The sequence below is a fragment of the Belonocnema kinseyi genome, chromosome 6, assembly GCF_010883055.1.
Source record: "Belonocnema kinseyi isolate 2016_QV_RU_SX_M_011 chromosome 6, B_treatae_v1, whole genome shotgun sequence".
NCBI lineage: Eukaryota > Metazoa > Arthropoda > Insecta > Hymenoptera > Cynipidae > Belonocnema > Belonocnema kinseyi.
The window spans coordinates 38,217,841-38,240,441 of NC_046662.1; the positions used below are offsets into that span (position 1 = coordinate 38,217,841).

Consider the following 22,601-nt stretch of genomic DNA (forward strand, 5'->3'; position numbering starts at 1 on the left):
TCAGAAGAAATTTCATGTTTCTTAAATAAAAATGCAAATGTCGGTTTAAAAATTCAACTCTTTTTTGAAAGATTGTCTTTTTGATTTTAAAATTCACCTACTTTAGCAGAAATGACATCTTTCTTGGATAAAAATTCAACTGTTTGGTTGAAAATGATACAATTTTATTAAAAAGTCATATTTTTTGGTTAAAAAATGTTTCTTCTCAGATTAGAAATTTACTTCTTTTTGTAGAAACTTAATTTTGGTTAAAAATTCATATTTTGACCTTGAAAAATTAACTGGAATCTTCTTCGGATGAAAATTGAACAATTTTTTTTTAAAAGCTGTTTAAAAAAATTTCATCTGTTTTGAGAGAAATTTCATTTTTTCATAAAAAGGTTACTATTTGGTAGAGATTTTAACCATTTTGTTAAAAAGTGATCCTTTTTGTTTAAAAATCAGTCTTTTTGGATTGAAAAGTTAATTTTTTTTCTTAGAAAATTATTTCTTGTTCAAAAATTCATATTTTGATCGTGAAACTCAACTGAAATATTTTTCAACCAAAAATTCAACTATTTTTCTTTAAAAATTTATCTTTTTGATCTAGAAATTAATTTTTTTTTTTGTCGAATTTTTTAAATCAAAATTTCCACTTTTTGGTTATTAATGATTCTTCTTTGCTTGAGTTTTTAACCATTTTCTTTAAAAGATTTGGTTGAATAGTTTGTTAAGAAACCATATTAAAAGATTAATTATTTTGTTGAAAATTAATTTTAAAAATCTTGAATTTAACGGATTGGGTAAAGTTAAACTACTAAAGTTTACTGAAAATGTAACCTTTCAATTTTTTGAAGTTTTTTTTATTTCATTTTCGTTGGGTACATCACTTTCGTGAAGAGTTAATTTTTTGCTGAAAAGTCATATTTTTTGTTGGAAGAATCAATTTTTGTAAAAAAAAATCTTCTTTTGGCTTTAAGTTTCAACAATTTCGATAAATTTTTTAAAATACTTGTGGGAAAAAACTTTATTCGTGGAAAATTCGTGTTCTTGGTTTTGAAATTATATTTCTTTAAATATAAATTATGGTACTTTTTTGTTGGGAATTTATGTTTTTATGCTGAAAATTCAACTATTATGTTGAAATTCTAATTATTTTGTTGGAAATTCAAGTACTTTGTTAAAAAGAGTCATCTTTTATATTGAAAAAGACAATTCTTTGTTTGAAATAAATTAATAAATTAAAAAACTTTTCAATATAACTAAAATTACTTACAGTAAGACGCGGGGCGGGGGGGGGCATAATATGTTGTTACGATTTCTTACAGAGGGATGGGGTTAAAGAGGGCCCATAATTCGTCACGTAATTTGAATTATGGCCCCTGAGGGGCTTGACTAGTAGTGTTCCAGTAGTAAATCCCCCCTCCCCCTCCCGGATAATTGTGCAAGTATTTAAAGAATGCACTTTGAGTTGTTCTATAACGAGCAGAAAACCAAGGATTTGAAAAGTGAAACTCCGGGGTTGGCTAATAGGGCATAGCTAATTAGTGGACGACGTTTTTCAGGAATTAACACCTCGCTTCCGGCCATTACGGAAGACTATGGCAGCAAGTCGGTGTCGACAGTGAGTCGCCAGAGTCTACCTGCATTCTCGCAACCCTTCGGCGGTCGGTCGAGTTTCCGAAGTTACAGCCCCCCCTACCATATACCCGCATCCCACCAGACAAGTACCCCCGTGGATGTCTCATCCTGGACTTATTCCAATCCCAGCGACACACTTGCGTCACAATATGGGACCATCGGAACGACGTCGCGACGCCAAGCGTCCAACACAAACACCAATCCTGTCCAACATTCCATCAGTGCTGCTGCAAGCCTATCAGCGAGTGAGTAATCAATTTTACTCTAAATTTATATCTACATATATTTCTACCAATTATTTGCATCTTCTGATCCATCATATCCCGGCTTTATTTCGACTTTTTTCAGTTTCGTCATTTAGTCGTTGCATTCTTGGGTTTTGTTTTCGGGAATTCTATACATTAAGTTGATTAGTAGACGTTAAATAGGATTTTAAATAGGACTTTAAATAGGATTTTAATCTAATTTAAATTTATGAAATTTTATGTTAGTAGGGGTGTTCTAAGTTGGACTAGAATCTTCAGATTTTCTGCTCTACCTAGAACGGGTCCAGCAGACCCGAGCGAACTTTAAATTGAAATATCTCCTGTTTAAATATACTTAGATCCATTTATTTTTTCAAAAATTGTAGCCCTGAGTCTCGCAAAAATGAATATTGAAAAAATAGATACGAAAATTAATTGCTTATAATAAATGTTTTGCAAAAAATGAGAAAACTTTTTGGAAAAAAAACTCTGCTGAAATAAAACGTCCGGGTCCTGGGACCCGCTCCAGCACTTAGGGTTAATACCGCGATGGATATAATTATAATCATTACTTTGATTATTTATTATATTTATTATATTTCTTAGATTATATATTTATTTTATTTTATTATTAATTAGTATAATTAAAATTTTGATGCTTCAAAATTCAAAATATCATTTAATGCGGAGTTTATTTGCATTCAATGTAACTCGATAATTGAATTAGTTCAGTATGCCGTAATCTTATAGAACTGAATTTAATTTAATAAAATTAAATGCAAAGTATCTAGAATTAAAGTTAATTTTACTGAATTTAAAGTGAATTAATTCTAGTTTAAAACGAATTCTATTGAATACGTTACTATGGATTTAAAAAGGATAAAAAAAAAATTCTAGTCAATTTAATTTTACTGAATTCCAGTGAATTTTTCTGAATTTAATTTAATTCTATTGAATTTTGTTCAAATCTACTGAATTTCAGTCAATTTTACTGATTTATTTTTTCCAATTCCACTGAATTTTAGTAAATTCTGTTGAATTTTATTCAATTATGGTGTATTCTACTGATTTTTCGCCAACTCTACTGAGTTTAAGCAAATTCCACTGAATTTGAATCAATTCTACTGAATTCTAGTAAATTCCACTAATTTCAGTTAATTTTGTTCTACTAAATTTGAGTAAATTCCAATGAATCGTAGTCAATTATAGTTAATTCTTCTGATTTTTCGCCAACTCTACTGAATTTCAGTAAATTGCACTAATTTTAGTTAATTCTAGTGAATTCTAGTAAATTTGGTTGAATTGTAGTCAATAGCAGGCAATTTTACTAAATTTAACTCCATTTTACTAAATTCTACTAAATGATACTTAATTATAATTCATTTGACTAAACTGTACTGAATTCTACTGAAGTCTACTAAATTTTTTCTAAATTTTACTAAATTTCACTGTATTCTATTAAATTATACTAAATTATACGAAATCATTCTAATTTATACTTAAGTGTACTAAATACTGCTAAATTTGACTGAATTAAACTGCATTATACTAAACAAAACATTTTTCAATTAAATTCAAACAAATGTAATTCCAGAAAATTCTTATAATTTCTACTAAATTTTAGTACATTTTACTAAATTTTAATGAAATCTACTTAACTCTAGTACATTCTAATCAATGATAATGTATTTTATTGAATTTTAGTAAATTATACTGAATTCTAATAAATTTTACTAAATTATGGTGAACTCGAATTAAATTCTACTAAATTTGACTTATTTATTAAATTAATTGTAAATAGATTCATGCAAATTTAATTTTCGTTGAGTCTAATGAATTATACTGAATTCTAGTAAATTCTAATAAATTATACTGATTTCTATTAAACTGTACTAAATTCTGTCAAATTTTACTAAATTCTACTGAAATCTATTGGATTATACTAAATTGTATTGAATTTGACTAAATTCCACTAAACTCCACTAAATTTTATTAAATTCTACTAAATTCTACTAAACTCTACTAAATTGTACTGCATTTTACTGAATTCTAATAAATTTCACTATTTTCTACTTAATTCTAATGAATTTTGCAAAATAGTACTGCATTCCACTGAATTATACTAAATTCTGCCAAATTATAATAAATTCTATACAATTCTACTTTATTTTAATAAATTATACTCTACTATTACACTAATTTCACTTCATTTGGACTGAGTTTCAAGTATAGTAAATAAAATATTATTTCCAGTTATTTCAATTTAATTTAATTCAATTTAATTTCAGTGAATTCTACCAAACTCAGGGATAATGAATTAGAATAACTGCAAAATGAATTGAATTGAACTCTGCTGAATTCAGCCATTCTTTGAAATTCAAGTTTAATTCAAAAACAATTCAAATAAATTCATCTGTTGAATTTAAAATGATTGAATAAAATCGATTCAGGTAAATTTAATCCTAGCGAATTCTGGAAATTATTACTAAATTTTAGTCAATTCTGCTGAATTTGACTAAGTTCTACTAATTTCTACTGAGTTCTACTAAAACCCAGTTAATTGTACTAAATTTAACTGTATTTGCTAAATTCTGCTAAATTCGACTAAATTCTACCAAATTCGACTAAATTCTACCAAATTCTACTGAATTCTACTAAATTGTACTAATTGTACTAAATTGTACTGCATTCTACTAAATTGTACTAAAATCTATTAAATTGTACTGTATCCAACTAAATTCCGCTAACACCATTTAATTGTACTAAAGTGTAGTTATATAATTTGAGCAAATTCTACTAAATTTTACTCAATTGTATTGTATTCTACTAAAATTCTACCAACACCATTTATTTCTAATTAAGTGTAGTTACAAAATTTGAGCATTCAGAGAAAATAAATTTTCACTGACTGAATCCACAAATACTGGAATATTCATCTCTACTTGTTTTAAGGCTAAGTTATTCCCTCGATTTTACAAGTAATCAACCTCATTTCCTACCTGAATTTGTAATCTATGATGTATTTATTCAATAAAAAATAAAGTGAACAAAAGGGATATGATGGATGAAATCTATATATTTTTAAATAATTATATCCTAATTTTGTAACCTTCAGATGATGGAAACAGCGTGAAAAAAATAGGTCATTTTTTAATAAAAAATAAAAATAATTAAATCTGGTCGTAGAAACTTGTCTTTGAGCAAGCTTTTAATTGAAAAGAGAACAGTGTTTCCTTCATTCGACAGATTCTAATTAATTACGATATAACTTGACATATTTTCACGTTCGAAAGATTATCATATCGCGCGATTCGTGCGATCAATCCTTGCACATCCTCGCGAGTACGAGTGACGTCATTATGAACAATGTGGAAATACAGAAGTAACTTGCGTTTTTGCTCATTTCAAATTTATCAATAACGATTAAATTCCCTTCACTTAACTTGAAGAAAAATATTTTTAAAAAAATCATTTTATTGCCCTTCCATTAAGCTGACTCGATGAGAAAAGTTTGATATAAATAAGACTTTCGTAACTCAACACTGATCCGACCCAGTTCGCTGATCAATCTCTAGCAATCACGCCTAGTGAAGAGCTTCACAAAGTCATGTAAAACTCTCCAGTCGGGCCTATAAGTAGTCCTTTTTATTAAATGTAATGATTTGTTATAAACAATAGCCGTTTTTGTTTGGAAAATGCAAAATTATGGGAATTTATGAAAACTTAAGGGAGAAAATAAATTAAAAGTCGAATTTTAACGTTTTAGTTGCGATCATACCTATTATAGACTACTTTTTGCCTACTTAACAAGTTGATTAATTGATCCACCCAGATTTTCCAAGAAGCGACTTTTAAAAATGGTCCCCATGGCTTTTTTCATGCTCAGGAGTCAGTGGCAGATTTATAGGGCCGATTTTGTACAAGTCGATATTTCGGTCGTGTGGAAATTGTCAAACGAAACAGTGGGCGTTCTATATGGGATTTTCTCTCCTTGATCAAGAACAGACGAGCCATGAATGTAATATTAGCCACGGTGGTCTGCATTTTCAGGGAGGTTCCCTAAATCATTTATTCTCGTGAAACAGGACAAAATCAAATTAATTGTAAATTTTTAAAAATTAACATTAAGATTGACAGTATTTATTTTTGCTTTACAATTAATTTTTTTAAATATATTTTTTAAATAAAATAAAAATTAGATTTTTTATGTTTCGTCCCGAACTGACTCATCGAACTCATCAGTCGGTTGCTTTAGCATTTTTATTCATAAAAAAATAATTTTTGAGACCAAATTTATTATGAATTACAGTTTTGAGTCAGAAAATTAATGATTTTTTTTTTGCTGAGTAGAAATATTTTGGAAAAGATGATACTTGACACAGTTTAGACCTTTGGGGGGTTAAGTCGTTTGCCTAAGGGTGGTCTCTAGACATGCAACTAATTTTGGGACACATTAAATTAGTTCTGTCAAACGTGAGAAATGTTTGGGGTCTCCTTTTACGTTGGGGTCTCACTTTTCGAAGCTGGCGTCCCACAAAAGTGACCTCATTGACATGAAGACATTTTCAGGCTTTTCAGTCTTTCCCGTATTCCCCTTTTTTTAAAAGTTTTTTTTCTTCTGCTTTCAAGACACTTCAGCTTTTTTATTTTTTCGCTTAAATGCGAACTAAATTAATAGGATCCAATAAGAAAATTCAAATATTATCGTTAAAAGTTAATTCATTTTGGTTGAAAATTCAGGGAAATCCTGGAAATCAAGGAAAAGTCAGGAAAAAACAATATTTTTTAAAGTTTTTTTTTTTGGTTAAAAAGTCAGGAAAATCAAGGAAAAATCGAGAAAACTTGGGAAAAGTCAGAAAAAATTAATTATAAAAGAAAATTATTTTTGGTAGAAAAATCGGGGATAATCTGAAAATGAAGGAAAATTTTGGGAAACTAAGGGAAAATTCAGGAAAAACCATTCTATTTTTTCAAGTTAATTCTTTTTGGTTATAAATTCAGGGAAATCAAGAAAAAGTGGGGCAAACTGAGGGAAAAGTCAGGAAAAATAAATCGATTTTTTTAAAGTTTATTCTTTTTGATTGAAAATTCAGGGAAATCATGGAAAAGTTGGGGAAACTTAAGGAAAATTCAAACATAAAAGTTCATTCTTTTTGTTTGAAAATTCAGGGAAATCAAGGAAAAGTCGGGAAAACTTTAGGAAAGATATGAAAAATCAATCTATTTTTTAAAGTTTATTCTTTTTGTTTGAAAATTCAGGGAAAACCTGTAAATCAAGGAAAAGTCGGCAAAGTGAAGCTAAATTAAATCAGGAAAAAGAAAAATTAGTTGGGAAAAATCAGGGAAATTTTAAAGTGAAGTTTACATCTATCCTGAAATTCTACTATTTAGTTGAAAATATTTAGTTATTTGGTTGAAAATTCAAAGGTTCTTTGATCCGGTAATTTTTTGTGGCAGAAAATTAAACTTTTTTGTTAAAAATTCATCTTTTTGGATAGAACGTTCGTCCTTACTTGATTTCAAATTGATCTTTTGTGGTAGCATTTCTTTTTTTTACGGTTCAAATAGCATCTTTCTTGGCTGAAAGTTACATTTTTTGGTTGAATCTTCAATAGTCTTCTAGAAAATGAAAAACGGGAAAAATTGAACAATTTGGTTAAAAATTTAACTATTTTTTGGAAATTCAACTATTTCGTAAAAATTTGTCACTTTCTTCAAAAATCACTTATTTTGTTGTAAATTCAAGTGTGTGGTTAAAAATTACTATAAAGAAAATACTGAGTTAAAAATTCATATTTGGTTATTAATGCAACTTTTTAGTTTAATTTTTTTATTGAACTATTCGGTTGAAAATTGAACTGTTTTGTTGAAAATTCGTCATTCTTAATTTACAGTTTTATGTCTAAAAAAATTCGGCTATTTATTTTTTAATTAATTTTTGTAGATTACAAATTCAACTAAATAGTTTGAAATTGAACAATTTTGTGAAAAATTCGTCCTTTTTAAATGACAGTTCAAATTGTTAGTTGTAAATGCGCAACTGTTTGGTTGAAAATGATCTTATTTTAAATTCCTTTAGTTGATGAAAAATAATTTTTTTTTTCATTAAAAAATCAACTATTTTGTTGAAAATTCGTCTCTGTTCGTTGAAAGTTCAATTTGTTGGTTGCAGAGACAGATTTGAGGTTTAAAATTATTATTATTTTTTTGTTCGAAAATTTCAATATTTGATTGAAAATTCATATTTTTTTGTAGAAAATGATATTTTTTGTTGAAATTTTTTAAAAAGTTATAATTATTTGTTAAAAATGTTACTTTTCATTTATTTGTTTTAAAATTCATCATTGTAGTTTGAAAATTCAACTATTTGGTAGGAAAATGTCCTGTTTGGGATGAAAGTCCAATTGGTTAGTTGCAAATGAAACTTTTTGGTTGAAAAAAAATTTGCTTGTTGAAAATTTTATTATTTGGTTTAAAATTCAATTTTCTTTGTTGAAAATAATCTTTTTTGTTGAACATTACATTTTTTGTGGAAATTTCCACTATTTGGTTGAAAATTCACCTTTCTTGGTTGAAAGTAGTAAAATAAAAATTAATTATAATTATTATTAATTTTATTATTAATCATAATTAATTATAATACAAATAATTATTTGGTTGAAAATTTATTTTTCTTCGTTAAAAATAATTTTTTTTTTTAATTTAAACTATCTTCCAAAAAATGTTTTAATTGCATTTTAATCCTCAAAGTCTCTATTTTTTTCGAAATTCAGAAAAAATCACAAATCCCATAATTCCAAGAAGAGACTCATCAGAAGAATACGAATGTATTGTATCACTATTGACCTTGAACTTTTAATTAATTCTCATCACTTCGATACTAAATCAATTAAAAGTCATAATTTTCAAAGCGTTCGTATTTTTCCTTAATTTTTTGTTTGTTTTTAAACATTGTTAGCTTGTTTACGCAGTCTTGGAATTATTGAAGTAAAGGTGGGGGGGTTTACGAATTTCAGAGTGCTAATGAGTAACGCATCAACGAATGTGATTTATTCGTTTCCATGGGTCAGTGGCTAACGATCAGTGATTTATGGTTTGCGACTTTATGAAGTATGAATTCTGATAAGAATTCTCCGTTTTGTTACGTTTTTGCTACGAAAGCGAGATCAATACTCGCCAACACAATAGAAACAATAACCAAAAGAGTTGAGTTCTGGAAAAATTATTTATCATCGTCATTATTTTGTCTTACTTGAAAGATACTATTTGCTGCTGCTATAATTGAAATCTATATCCTAAAGTATGATATATTGCCATTTCGATAAAAGATAATAATTTTAAAAAATAATCTAAAAATTAATTTTGATCAGTTTCTAAAAATTAAAAATTAATTTTATAATTAAAATATAGAATTTGATTAATTACTTTTTGAGGATTGAAGTAATTGTTTGGTTACAACTATAATAGAGCTTCAATAATAAAATACGTTTGTATAATGTTGATGTACTTGAATAAATTATTTATACATAAATATAGTAAAAACTTATAAAAACAAATAGTAACACAAATATAATTATATAAAATCAAAGTATTATTGAAAGTCAGAATTATATAACATTTTTTGCAAAAAAATGGTCTTAGTTCTGAATTCTACTTTTTTAGTTGTAAATTTAATTGTTTTGTTGAAAATTCAACAATTTGGTTGACAGTTAAACAACTTTGTAAAAATCCATTTTTTTATTTGTAGATTCATCTCGTCATTTGAAAATAAAATAATTTTTTTTTTGAAAATTAACTTTTTTGTTAGAGATTCATATTTTTGGGTTGAAAATTTAACTGTTTTATAGAAAATTTGCCTTTTTGACTCGAAAATTTCACAACTTGGTTGAAATTTCTTTTTGTTTCTATAGAGACAAATTTTCATGGTCGTAATTTATTTGTTTGAAATTCCATCTATTGTTCAAACTGCAAATTACATTTTCTGCTGAGAATTTATCTTTATCAGTGGAAAATTATTATTTTGGTTAAAAGTCAATTTTTTTACTGCAAGTTTAACTATTCAATTTTTGGCGGAAAAGTGATCTTAGCTAGTTGAAAATGCATCTTTTTGATTAAAAATTCGTTTTTGTTTAGTTAAAAATGCATCTTTTCGCTCCATCATTTGCTTTTGTTGATTAAAAATTGCTTTTTTTTTAACTTAAAATTTAGCTTTAATTTTTTGTAAAAGATTGATCTTTTTAGCTGAAAAATTTATATTTTTGCTTACCGATTTTTTTTTTAATTACTTTTTTTTTTAATTGGAAATTTAAATATTTTGTGTTTGCTTTAAAATTTACCTTTCTTAGTTGAAAATTAATTTTTTGATTGAATATTCGTTTTTTTAGTCAATGTTTTTTAACTACTAAGTTAGCTTTCATTTTTGGTTGAAAATTGATCTTTTTAGTTGAAAATTCATGTTTGTGACACAAGATTAACTTTTGTGTTAAAAACGAGTCTTTTTTTTAAACTGAAAATTGAAGTAATTCATTTTGTTTTTGGTTAAAAATTGACCTTTTTTGATTGAAAATTCATCATTTTGGCTGAAAATTCGCTTTTGTTGGTTGAGAATTAATTTTTTTTTGTTGAAAATTTGTTTTGTTTAGTTGAAAATTAATTTTTTTTACTTAAGATTTTACTTCCATCTTTGTTTGAAAATTCATCTTTTTGTTTTAATATTCGTTTTATTTCGTCAAAAAATCATTTATTTACTTAAAAATTTGTTTTTGGTTGAAAATTGATCTTTTTTAGTTGAAAATTCGTTTTGTTTGGTTGAAAATGATTTTTTTACTGAAAATTTGACTATTCCATTTTTGTTACAAAATTTGTTTTATTTTGTTCAAAATTCGTTTAGTTTGGTAGGAACTTAATTTTTTAACTGGAAAATTAACTATTACAGTTGTGGTTTAAAACTGCAGAAAATTCATCTGTTTGAATTAAAAAAATTTTAATTTTTCTTTAAAAATCCATGTTTCTGGTTCACGAATTTAACTCTTTTGTACCAAATTTGGATTTTTAGCTCAAAATTTAACATTTTGGTAGAAAATTCATATTTTAAGCTTAAAAATTTAAGAGATTTGTAGAAAAAACTTTTTTGTTGTTGAAAATTCAACTATTTTTTTCTCGTTGAAAATTAATGTATTTAGTAGAAAATTAAACTTTATTGGTTGAAAATGATCTTTTTTGTTAAAAATGATTCTTTTTAGGGCTCAAAGATAAATTTTGTCTAAAAAAATCGACTTTTTAACTTAGAAACTCAACTATTTTGTCAAAAATTCGTCTTTAGGTTCAAAATTCGTTTCTTTGGCTGAAAACTTCAACTATAATTTGTTTCTCGTTGAACATTAAAGTATTTAGTTGAAAAATTAACTTTCTTGGTTGAAAATGATTGTTTTTGTTAAAAATGATTATTTTTGGGTACCGAAGATAATTTTTTTTCTAAAAACATTTGAATTTTATAATTAAAATCTGAACTATTTTCTTATAAATTCTTCTTTGCATTTATGCCCATTCTAGAAATATAGCATTTTCTCATTCACGATTTTCTTAATAAATAAATAATCAGACGATAATTAGAGGTAGTCCAATACTGAAGCTTGGCTCATTATTATCGTAATTAACCTAAATAATGTTTTTTATTTTTTATTTTCTGGATCTCATGTAAGACCTGATTTTTGTAATGCTGATTATTTTCTTCTCAGCTAGTGACTAGTGATATTGAAGATAAGTAAAGCAAATAAAGTCTTCACGTAAAGCAAAGCAAGAAAAGATAAAAAAAAAAAGAGTCAAACACTAATATGAGCTTAACTCATATTAATCACGAACACATAGACACTGATTTTTCTCTAAAATGGCTAAGATTCTAAATTGATTTGAATTGAAAAAGACAGAAAGTTTTGAAAAATGAGGGAGGAATTTTTAATCGAATTTGGCTGATTAACATTATCGTAATCGGATTACGAGTAGCATTGATACAACCCTGACCTAGCCACTACGTAGGTGTAATCAAGTTGTGTCTACATGCGATACCAGGGGAAAGATAGGGCTGTATCTAGTCGCGAGCGTTTTACGATAATTTTGGTATTTCAGTCATCACCTATGTACAAATACAAATCTATAATTGTATAATTCATTTGTAAACGTGTACATTTATAATACAAATATGAACGAGTGCGAGATAGGGATGATGTCAGTTTATGCCCATTATTATTATCATTATTAATATTATTCTTATCCAGCCAAGACTATTATAAATATCGACTTGACGCTCGAGATTTTCTCTGAATGTTGTGATCTATCTGAGAGGTCAATCGATCAAGATATTCTACTGATAAAAATCAGATCATTCGCGATTCAATCTCGATATTTTGCGATTATCATTATTATGATTATTATTATTATTATTATTATTATTATATAACGAAATTATTTTTCACTCCTCCGACCAGATGGCGATTAACCAAAAATAGAAGTGGAATTTTAAAGCCATCGAATTTTAAATCCATTAATTTAATTTGGAATCAAATAATTCAATTTAAAACTTAGTAGTTGAAATTTTGACCAAAAGAGTTGGATTGTCAAATGAAAAATACTTATTTTCTGGCCAACAAATGAATTTAAAAAAAAATTGTATTCCTTAAAAAAATAATTTTCTATTAATGCCAAGCAAAAAAATTTATTTTGATCCATAAACTACGTTCCCAATTTTAATACCAATTTTTTTACCTTTTTGAAGAATATCTGGTTTTTCCTGTTTTTAGGAATATTCTTCTCCCTTTTTCTCGATTTTTCGTTTAAATTTTTTTGGGTTTGGTTACAAATTCTAATATTCGATTGAAAATATAAGTATTGCTGAACAATTCCAAATTGAAGAATTTTAAAAGCCTTCTGAGAAAAGAAAATTTTTTTATGTTAGTCAAAAATTGAGACTACAAAATAAAAATGTAATAATGGTGATGTAGTTCGAAATTAAATTGTTTAAAAAAATTCATATTTTCGGGTTAGAAAATTATACTCTTTTGTTGAAAATTCGTCTATTTAGGTTTAAAATTAAATTTTTCCGTACAAAATTCGTTCTTTTTTGTTGCAAATTAATTTTATGAAAAAAAAAAATTATTTTCGGGTTGAAATACAGTTTTTTGGATGAAAATTACACTTTTTTGTTGAAAAACTCATCTTTTTGATAAAAAAATTCTAAAGTTTGGTTAAAAATTGTACTAATTCGTTAAGAATTGATCTTTTTTGTTGAAGATTTATCAAAATTTTATTTGATTCATTTGTAGTTCATATTTTTTCCTTTCGAAATTTTTAAAACTAAATAGTTACATTTTTTAATTAGAAAAGATCAATTTTTAACCAAAAGTAGAGTAAACAAATTTTCATTGAACAAAATTAATTTTAAAGAAAAAAACACTAATTTTCTATAAAGCAATTTAATTTTTTACACCAAATAGTTCAATTGTATACCAAATTGTGGAATTTTTAATCCAAAAACGAGGAGTTTTCTATAAAATAGTTGAATTTTCGACAAAATAGCCAAATTTTCAACCCGAAAAAATGATTTTTCAAAAAAAACTCTTTTAATTCAAAAGATATTAATGTTTGACCAGGATGTTTTAATAAAGTTTTCTATAAAACAGTTTAGTTTTCAACCCGAAAATGTTATTAAAAAAAAAGTAATATCAATTCGAAAGAGATTAATTTTGAACCCGGATTTTTAAATAAAATTTTCTTTAAAACAGTTCAATTTTCTACTAAGAAGTATGACTCTTATCAAAATTGTTACATTCTCAAACCATTAATTCAATTTTAAAGCAATAATACAATTTTCATCAAAATAGATAAATTCTTAACAAAAAAATTAATAGTAGTCTCTTCAACCGAACAGAATGATTCTTCAACCAAAAATAGTTGGATTTTCTAATAGGGTTTTATTAATTTATTTTTATTTTTATTTCATGTGGAAAAATGAGAAAAAGGGCACAAATCTGGGAAGCCTGCTTTAAATAAATAGAAATTCTGATAATTTGAACACTAAAGAATAATATTTCGAATAAATATTAAAGTTCATTTTTAATACTTGAAATTTTTTTCGTATTTTGTATTTTGTAATTTTTTTTGCAATTGTTTTACTTTGGGGTTAATGTTTTTTGGCCAAAGGATCTTCAAAAATTTTGAAAATTCTGGGAGCTACACTAATTTAAAATTTGAGGTCGAATTTTTTTCAAACTGTAATATTTTTGACACTTTGTTTTGGATTATAATGATACTTATACGTATTTTGTAAAGCAGGATGCTATTTTATATAAAATATTCAAGAAAAAAATGTCTAAATTTACCGCAAAAAAACTCAAATACAAATTTTGATTTAATTTTCTACGGAATTGTGAAATTTGAAATTTTTTATTATTTATTTTTTGTAGAATAATATTCCTTGTTCCTTCACCTTACATTAAAAAAAAAAAAGAATTTGACTGAAACTCAACTGATTCGCAAATTATGGATATTTAAAGAAGAGAATCTGTGAGTCGCGTGGTTGACTGCAGCGTAGCGGAAGCAGATTTAAAAAAATGCATAACTCGCGAACCAGATGAGTTTTAATCAAGTTTTTTTTTGAATGAAAGATAAAAGAGCAAGGAATATTATCCTACAAACAAGTAAAAAATAAAAAATAGCCAAATTCGTAAAAAATTGAATCGAAATTATAATTTTCATTATGATCCGAAACGAAGTGTCAAAAGTATCACAGCTTGAAAAAAAGTCGACCTCAAACTTCAAAATAGTCTAACTCCCAGAATTTTGAAAATTTTTGAAAATTCCTTCGGCCAACAAATATTTCCCATAAAGCACTACAATTACACTAAGTTTGATTAAAATAGATGAGACCACTGCTATGATTGATAGTTCTGACCTGCAAAGCTTCTCGAGAAAAAATTTGATGTAAAAGAATTGTCGATTTCTTTTGTAAACAGCACTTGATTAATTAAAAGTGGAAAATATTATTTGAGCTCTGAATCGAGATTTAAATCTGAAGAAGTTAATCAATTTTCGTCAGAGAATTGTCTCGTATTATGCAAGTTCTCAAGTCCATGGATTTTTTGTTATCGCGTTCGTTATTCGTTATTGACTGTAGTTTCTATAATTAAAACTCTTCGGTCAATTAAGAGCTCGATAAAAAAAATTTTGAACCACAATAATTTTGGTGCTTTCGATCATCCATTATGCGTAATTACTCGATTTGATTATGATTTTTAGTGGCGCTCGAGGTCAGGGACTTTTTTTCAACTTTTTCCCTGAAGCCCTCACATTATTGTTTTCTTGGATGATTTGATGATTATCGTTAATTGAGAGAAATGCTTTGATTCGCGGAGTAAACAAATTACGCAATTGCGCTTTTTTCTAAAGGAATTTTTTATATGTCTGCACATCATATTTTTATCTTATATCGCAGCAAGAAAGTCGGTGACGTATTATTTTTTTTAAATCTAGAGTATATAAATTTGATCTATTTTTAATTGCCCCCAGCGGCTAAAAAGTGGTTGATTAGGTTTATGACATTTTAAATCTATGTTATACAGAATTTTTATTATTATATATAATTGTGTTAAGATATTTAGTTTCGGATTCTAAATGGATTGCGTTTAAACTTCGTGATTATAACTTAAAATGCTCAAAATTGTACAATTGGAAAAAGTATAAATTAAAAAAAAACTAATAATTTTTATTTTCAGGCCTCTCAATTTTCATCATTGTATATGATCAAATTTATTTTGTAATTATACCGAAAAATTCAATTTTTAAATATTGCTGCATAATTCAAGGATTTTAAAAGTGTTTTAAAGAAAGACAGAAATTTTGTATGTCAGTCAAAATTTCTGTATTTCTTTAAAATAAAAAATTTTCAGTGTCAGATTTTCAAAATGAAAATATTTCAGAGTGAAAAAATAGTTATTGAGATATCCCAAAAATTAAAAAAAAAATTAGAACCTAAAAATTCAAAATATAATACAATAACTTAAATTAGCAATTTAATATTGATACATATTTTACTTTTTTTAAAGCTTAAATTTGAACCATGCAAAATTTAACAATTCAAATAAAGTTTGAAAATGGAATTATTTTGCTGAAAATTCTACAATTTTTTCAAAATAGGTTTTTTTTTTTGGTCGAAACTTTAAAAATTTGGCAGAATAGCTGTTTGATTGATAATTGAAATAATTGGCTGAGAATGATTTTTTTTGTTGAAAAGTTGTATTTTCGGGTTGAAAATTCAAGTTAAAAGTTCATCTCTTTCGTTTAAAATTAAACAATTTACAAAAAAATTAACTATTTGGTTGAAAATTAACATTTTGTTGAAAGTTCATATTTTGGAGTTAAAAATTCAATTGTTTTGTAGTAAATTTCTTTTTTCGAGTTCAAATTCTTTGAAAATTAATTTTTTTGAATAAATTAAATTGGTTTTCAGAACATTCATCTCTTTGTCTTTTAAGATCAATAATTTGGTTGCAAATTAACTTTTTTTCATTACAATTCCCCTTTGGTGATTAAAATTTTCATGGTTTTGTTTTCAAAATTAATATTTTTAAGTTGAAAATTCAACTATTTGGTTGAAAATTAACGTTTTTATTGTAAATTCAATATTTTGATTTGAAAATTTAACAATTCGGTAAAAAATTCAACGACATGGTTGCAAATTAACTTTTTTGATAAAAATTCCAATTTTTAGGTCGAAAATGCAAATTTTTTGTAGAAAATTCAGTTAATTTATTTAAAAAACTATCTTTTTGGATTGCATATTCAACAATTTGGTAGAAAATTGGATTATTTGGTTGCAAATCAACTTTTTTGATAAAATTCCCATTTTCGGGATAAAAATGAAATTCTTTGCAGAAAATTCGTTGTTTGCGTTGAAAATTCGTCTTTTTATTGTAAAAATTATGTGTTTTGTTAAAAAATTACTGAAAATTGAACTATTTGGGTAAACATTAACTTTTTTTGTTAAAAATTAACTTTTTAATAAAAATTGATTTCTTAATAAAAATTAACTTTTTAATAAAAATTTCCATTTTTAGTAAAAGATAAAATTTTTTGAAAATTTAAGAAAATTTAAGTATTTGTTTGCAAACTAAACTTTTTTTTTAAAAATCCCATTTTTGGTAGAAGATTGCATGTTTTGAAAATTCTTTTTTTGGGTTGTAAACTCAAATATTTTGATTAAAACTATCCTTTTTGCTTTAAAAATTAATTGCTATGTTACAAAATTGTTTTTGTGTAGAGAAAATTTAACTATTTGGTTGAAAATTAACTTTTTTTTGGTTAAAAATTCGTCATTTTTTATTAAAAATTCCACAATTTGGTACGAAATTGAACTATTTGGTTGCGAATTAACTTTTTTGTATAAAAATTCCCATTTTTGGTAGAAGATTACATTTTTTTGAAAATTCGTTTTTTGAGTTGAAAATTAAACTATTTTTTTTTTTAAATTCGCCTTTTTGCGGTAAATATTCAGTTTTATGTTGAAAATTCGACTTTTTGTATTACAAATTCAATTCTGATTGAAAAACAAGATTTATAACTTAAAAATTCTTTATTTTGGCTTGAAAATGCAACAATTCGGTGGAATTTGAACTATTGGGTTGCAAATTAACATTATTGATAAAAATTCCCATTTTTGGTAGATCACATTTTTTTGGTGGAAAATTTGTTTTTTTGGTTTGAAAATTCAACTATTTAAAAATTCTTTTCTGTATTAAAAATTCAAATATTTTATTTTATTGTTTGAAAAACAAAACGTGTTTGTTAAAAATTCTTCATTTTAGTTTGAAAATACAACATTTGGTTGCAAATTAACTATTTTGATTAAAATTCTAATTTTTCGGGTTGAAAATATAATTAAATAATTTTGAATTTAAAGCCCCTTAAACAATTTTAAGTTCCTCCAAATCCGGAAAATGCAAACGTTTTTAGAGCGAGTAATTTTTTATTGAGATATCTTCTAAATTGATAAAATCTGCGACACTTGAAATTAAAATTTTTGGAATAAAATATTTTAAATAAAGAATTTAATATTGATAAATATTCAAAATTTGACTATTAAATTTTTTTAACTTCACACTGAATGCATATATAATAAATCAATTTCAAAAAAATGATTAAAACATTGCCTTTTTAAATTTGTTTTTAGAAGTTACTTTTCAAAATAAATAATAAGTAATGTCAAAAAAATTTCAAAATCACGCCATGGAAATTAAAAGTTTGATAATATTTTAATTGAAACTTTCAATTTCAATGCCTTTCAACTTTACTTGAAATTGGAATCACACCAATCTTCTTTTGCAATTTAATTAATAATTTTTATATAAATATAAATAAATAAAATAAACACAAACAAATATAAATAAAGAGAAGCCACATTCAGGACAGTCGAAGGAAAGATGAAACTGTGAAAAAGGGGGAGTGGGTGGCTAACGGATACGAACTTATCACTATTTCCGGTTATATTGTTGATAACCAACAACCAGGGAATTCCCAACAAAGTTTTACTTTCAGTTACTTTACATGTATTAGGAAACTCTCAATCTTGATTTATTTAAAATGCTAAACTCAAATTTGAAATTTGAAAAATGAAAATATTTGAAATTAAATCCAGTGTCAAAACAATAATGAAAAACAATTGAAAAAAAAGTGATTTGAGAAGATGAGATGAGGGGTCAAAGGACCTAAAGTCCGTTGACAATGATCTGACTGGGAAGGCAATCGGATATTATATAAAGAAATATGCTGACTTGATCCATCCTTCTATTATGAACTCTCATGACTCGTGTTGCGTTCTCGGTTCTTAACGACGCCACTGCTTTATTTTTCATGGAATGTGCCATTGCAATCGAAATTTGATAAACACCCTTCTTAAAAAATCTCAAGATGCGTTTTCATCTCGAACAACTAATTAAATTCGACAAAATTTTTATGAAGTTGTCACCAATTTATGATAAATATTGTTCCGAGACTTCTCATCCCAAATATCTCTCAAAACAGGGCGAAGAGGGTGAATTTTCAACCCAAAAAGATAAATGTCCAACAAAATAGTTGGAATTTTATCCAAATATTTGAAATTTCAAGGCAAAACAGGAACGTTTTTTAAAGACAGTTGATTTTTTACTAAAAAAGTTAGACTTTTAAGAAGGAATTATTTAACCCAAATTAGTTACATTTTTGATTTAAAAAAAATTTTTTTTAGTAGGCAGCTGGATTTTCAACTAAACAGTTAATTATCAACCTAGAAAGATGACTTTTTTACGATAAAAAATAAATTTTCAAAACAAAAGAATTTCCAAAAAACCATTAAATTTTGGATTCAGAATTATGAATTTGTAACAAAATAGTTCAATTCTCATCGAAATAGTTGAATTGAAAAAAGTAACTTTCTTTTCAAAAAGACGATTTTTTAACAAAAGAACTAAGTGTTCAAACTAAAAAGTCGAATGTTTTAGAAAATAGTTGACTCGATACATAAAAAGATGAATTTTCCACAAAAAAAAAAGAATTTTTCAACAAATAGTTCAATTTTCAACTGAAAAGATCAATTTTCCACCCAGAAGATTTTTTTTCCAAAAACGAAAAATTTTTGAGAACATTGTTGAATATTAAAGCAAAAAAGGCGAATTATCTACAAAACAGTTAAATTTTTAAACGAAGAATATGAACTTTAACAAAAAGAATGAATTTTTACCTTCAAATAGCCAAATAGTTTAATTTTTTACAAAATAGTTAACAAAATAGTTTAATTTACAACTAAAAAAGGTGAATAATTGACTAAATTGTTGGATTTTCAAACAAGAAGATGAATTTTGAACAAAAAATGGAAAAGTATAATTTTAAATTGAAAAAATAATTTACCGACAAAAACTGATTTTTGAACAAAATAGTGGAATTTTTGATAGTTGATATTTCAACCAATAACTATTTTAATTTTAATTAAAGAACAGTTAGATTTCAAAAAGGCGCATTTTGTATAAAACAGTTTAATTTTTAACCATAAAATATGAATTTTTAACGAAAGATTTAATATATATTTTTTTAAATAAAAAATTATCAATTTCCAACCAACTAAAAAGGAAAATTTTTTAGTTAAATACTTGAATTTTCAACCAAAAAGATCAATTTTCAAAAAAAATGGAATAGTTTAATTTTAAGTTTTAAGTTCAACTGAAAAAGGAAAATTTTCAGCCAAATAGTTGGATTTAAAAAAAAAAGAAAAAAAATTCTTAACGAAAAATGTAATAGTTGATATTTCAACCAATAAAAATTCTAATTTTTAATAAAAAACATTTGTATTTAACCAAGAAAGACGAATTTTATGTAAAACGGTTAATCTTTCAACCGAAAATATAAATTTTTAACGAAACATGTAATAGTTGCGTTTATAACAAACAAACAAAATTTTTCACCCAAGAAAATTCATTTTCTACCAAAGATTAACTTTCCGCCAAAAAGATACATTTTCAACGGAATAATTAAGTTTTCAATTAAAAAAAAAAAAAATTTCCAGCTAAATAGTTGAATTTTTAGTCAAAAAGATAAATTTGCAACAAAAATTCAAAAAGTTTAATTTTATGTTTTAAAAATTAAGTTTCCACTTAAAAATCGAATTTTCAACAAAATAGATCAATTTCCTACCAAATCGTGAATTTTCAACGAAAAATATATTAGTTAATAGTCCAACCAAAATATATTTCAAATTTTAATTTAAAATTTTGGATCTAACGATAAAGACGAATTTTCATCTTAATAGTCCAATTTTCACCTAAAAAAATCAATATTTTACCAAACTGGATGAATTCTAGGCTAAAAATAAATAGAATTTCCAACCAAAGAGAAATAACTTTTATTTTTATTGGGTTTTATTAATTAAATTCAAGGGATAGAAAAAGTAAAAGTTTTTTTAAAAGAAAGAGGAATTATTTTGAAGAAAAAAGGGACAAAAATATGTTTACGAATAGCATAAAAATTTAATTCATTCATTATAAGGCTGTAGCAATAGTACTTGCTATAAAAAAAGGGCATTCTCGATTCGCATACAACAGGTGTACGTTCCTACTCTGATTGCATTTACATTTTACGATTCCTCATACTCGAGATTTATAGTTATAAAGTCTGATTATATATGATCCAAGTTCCGCAATGAAAATAATTTCCTCTGACATAACTTCTCAATTACATTAAATGATTCTTGGTATTTTCGCCTTTTCAAATCAGTTTTTGTTTAAACAAATTAATTAATTTACATTGTTTTCAAAAGAATGCCTTTTTTTCCCCCTTTTTCAAAAAAAGTTAACTATTTTATTTTTGGTAGCGAATTCATCTCTTTTAGATAAAAATTATACTGTTTGATTGAACATTTATTTAATAACAAAATCGACTATTCTGTTAAAAAAGAATTATATTTTTTGGTCGAAAATTTGCGGCTTTGTTGAACTCTCGTCTTTCTGGATAGAAAATTCGTCCTTTTTTTTATTAAAAATAAACTGTTTTTTTTTTAAATTCAATTATCTTCTAAAAAATCGTCTTTTTGGATTAAAAATTAAACTATTTAGTTAAAATCTAATTTTTGTAGGATGCAAATTTAATTATTTTATTGAAAATTTAACTATTTTGTTAAAAGTAATCTTCCTTGGACCACATTCTCGTCCGCAATACAACTGTTTTGTTAAACATTTATTTGGGACAGACATTTCGTCCTTTTTGGATTTTTGGATTTATTAATGATAAGATAAGATAAATAAATATATAATAAAATAAATAAAATTATAAGATAAGCAAATAATAATTTAGAAAATTCACCTGTAATAAACTGTTTATAAACTATTGTGCTGTTTGTTTAAAAATTAAATTATTTTATCGTATATATTATTATTTTGTCATATTTTTGCTTGAAAATTCAACTGCTTTTCTGAATCTTTGATTTTTTTAGACGGAATATTTGTTATTTTGGATTAAAAATTCAGATTTTTGAGTAAAAATGTCATCTCTCTTGGTTGAAAAAACCTTTTTTTGTTGAAAATTGATCTTCTCAAGCTTAGAAGTTTACAATTATATTTGTGGTTAAAAATTTGTATTATTTGTTTGAAAATTTAATTTTTTTGTTAACAATTCAACTTTTTGGTGGAAAATTCAACTATTTAACTGATTTTTTTTTCTTGATAATTAATTTTTGTTGAGTTGAAAATTCAAGTTTGTAAAATTTCGTATTTTTTGCTTTAAAAATCAACTATTTAGGTGAAAAATTAAAATGTTTGGTTGCAAATTTAATTACTTTGTTAAAGATTAAACTTCTTGCTAGAAAATTGAACTATTTAGCTGAAAATTATTATTTTTTTTATTGAAAAGTAATAATTTAAGTTAAAAAATTCAAATTGAAAATTCGTATTTTTTGCTTTAAAATTCAACTATTTAGGTAAAAAAAAATATTTAGTGAAAAATAAAACTATGTGGTTGAATCTAACTTTTTTGTTGAAAATTTATATTTTCGGGTTGGAAATTTAATTTCTTTGTATGTAATTCATTTTTTGGGTTAAAAATTCCATTATTTGGTTAAAAATTAACTTTTTTTGTAAACATAACTTCTTTTTTCTTCGGATGGGAGGAATTTTTTTGCTGAAAATGGAATCATTTTTTTTGATAATCTGTTAATTTTTTGATTTA

The 22,601-nt window shown here is 25.3% G+C and overlaps 1 protein-coding gene across 2 annotated transcripts in view; it reads left to right on the forward strand.

Moving 5' to 3' along the window:
- The window catches only part of LOC117175683 (box A-binding factor-like), a 250,240-nt gene that overhangs the window by 214,704 nt on the left and 12,935 nt on the right, over positions 1–22,601 (forward strand). For both annotated transcript variants that reach the window (XM_033365412.1, XM_033365413.1), the window contains exon 5: positions 1,545–1,865. In XM_033365412.1, coding sequence (XP_033221303.1) covers positions 1,545–1,865 — 321 coding nt within the window. The remainder of the gene's footprint in view (positions 1–1,544; positions 1,866–22,601) is intronic.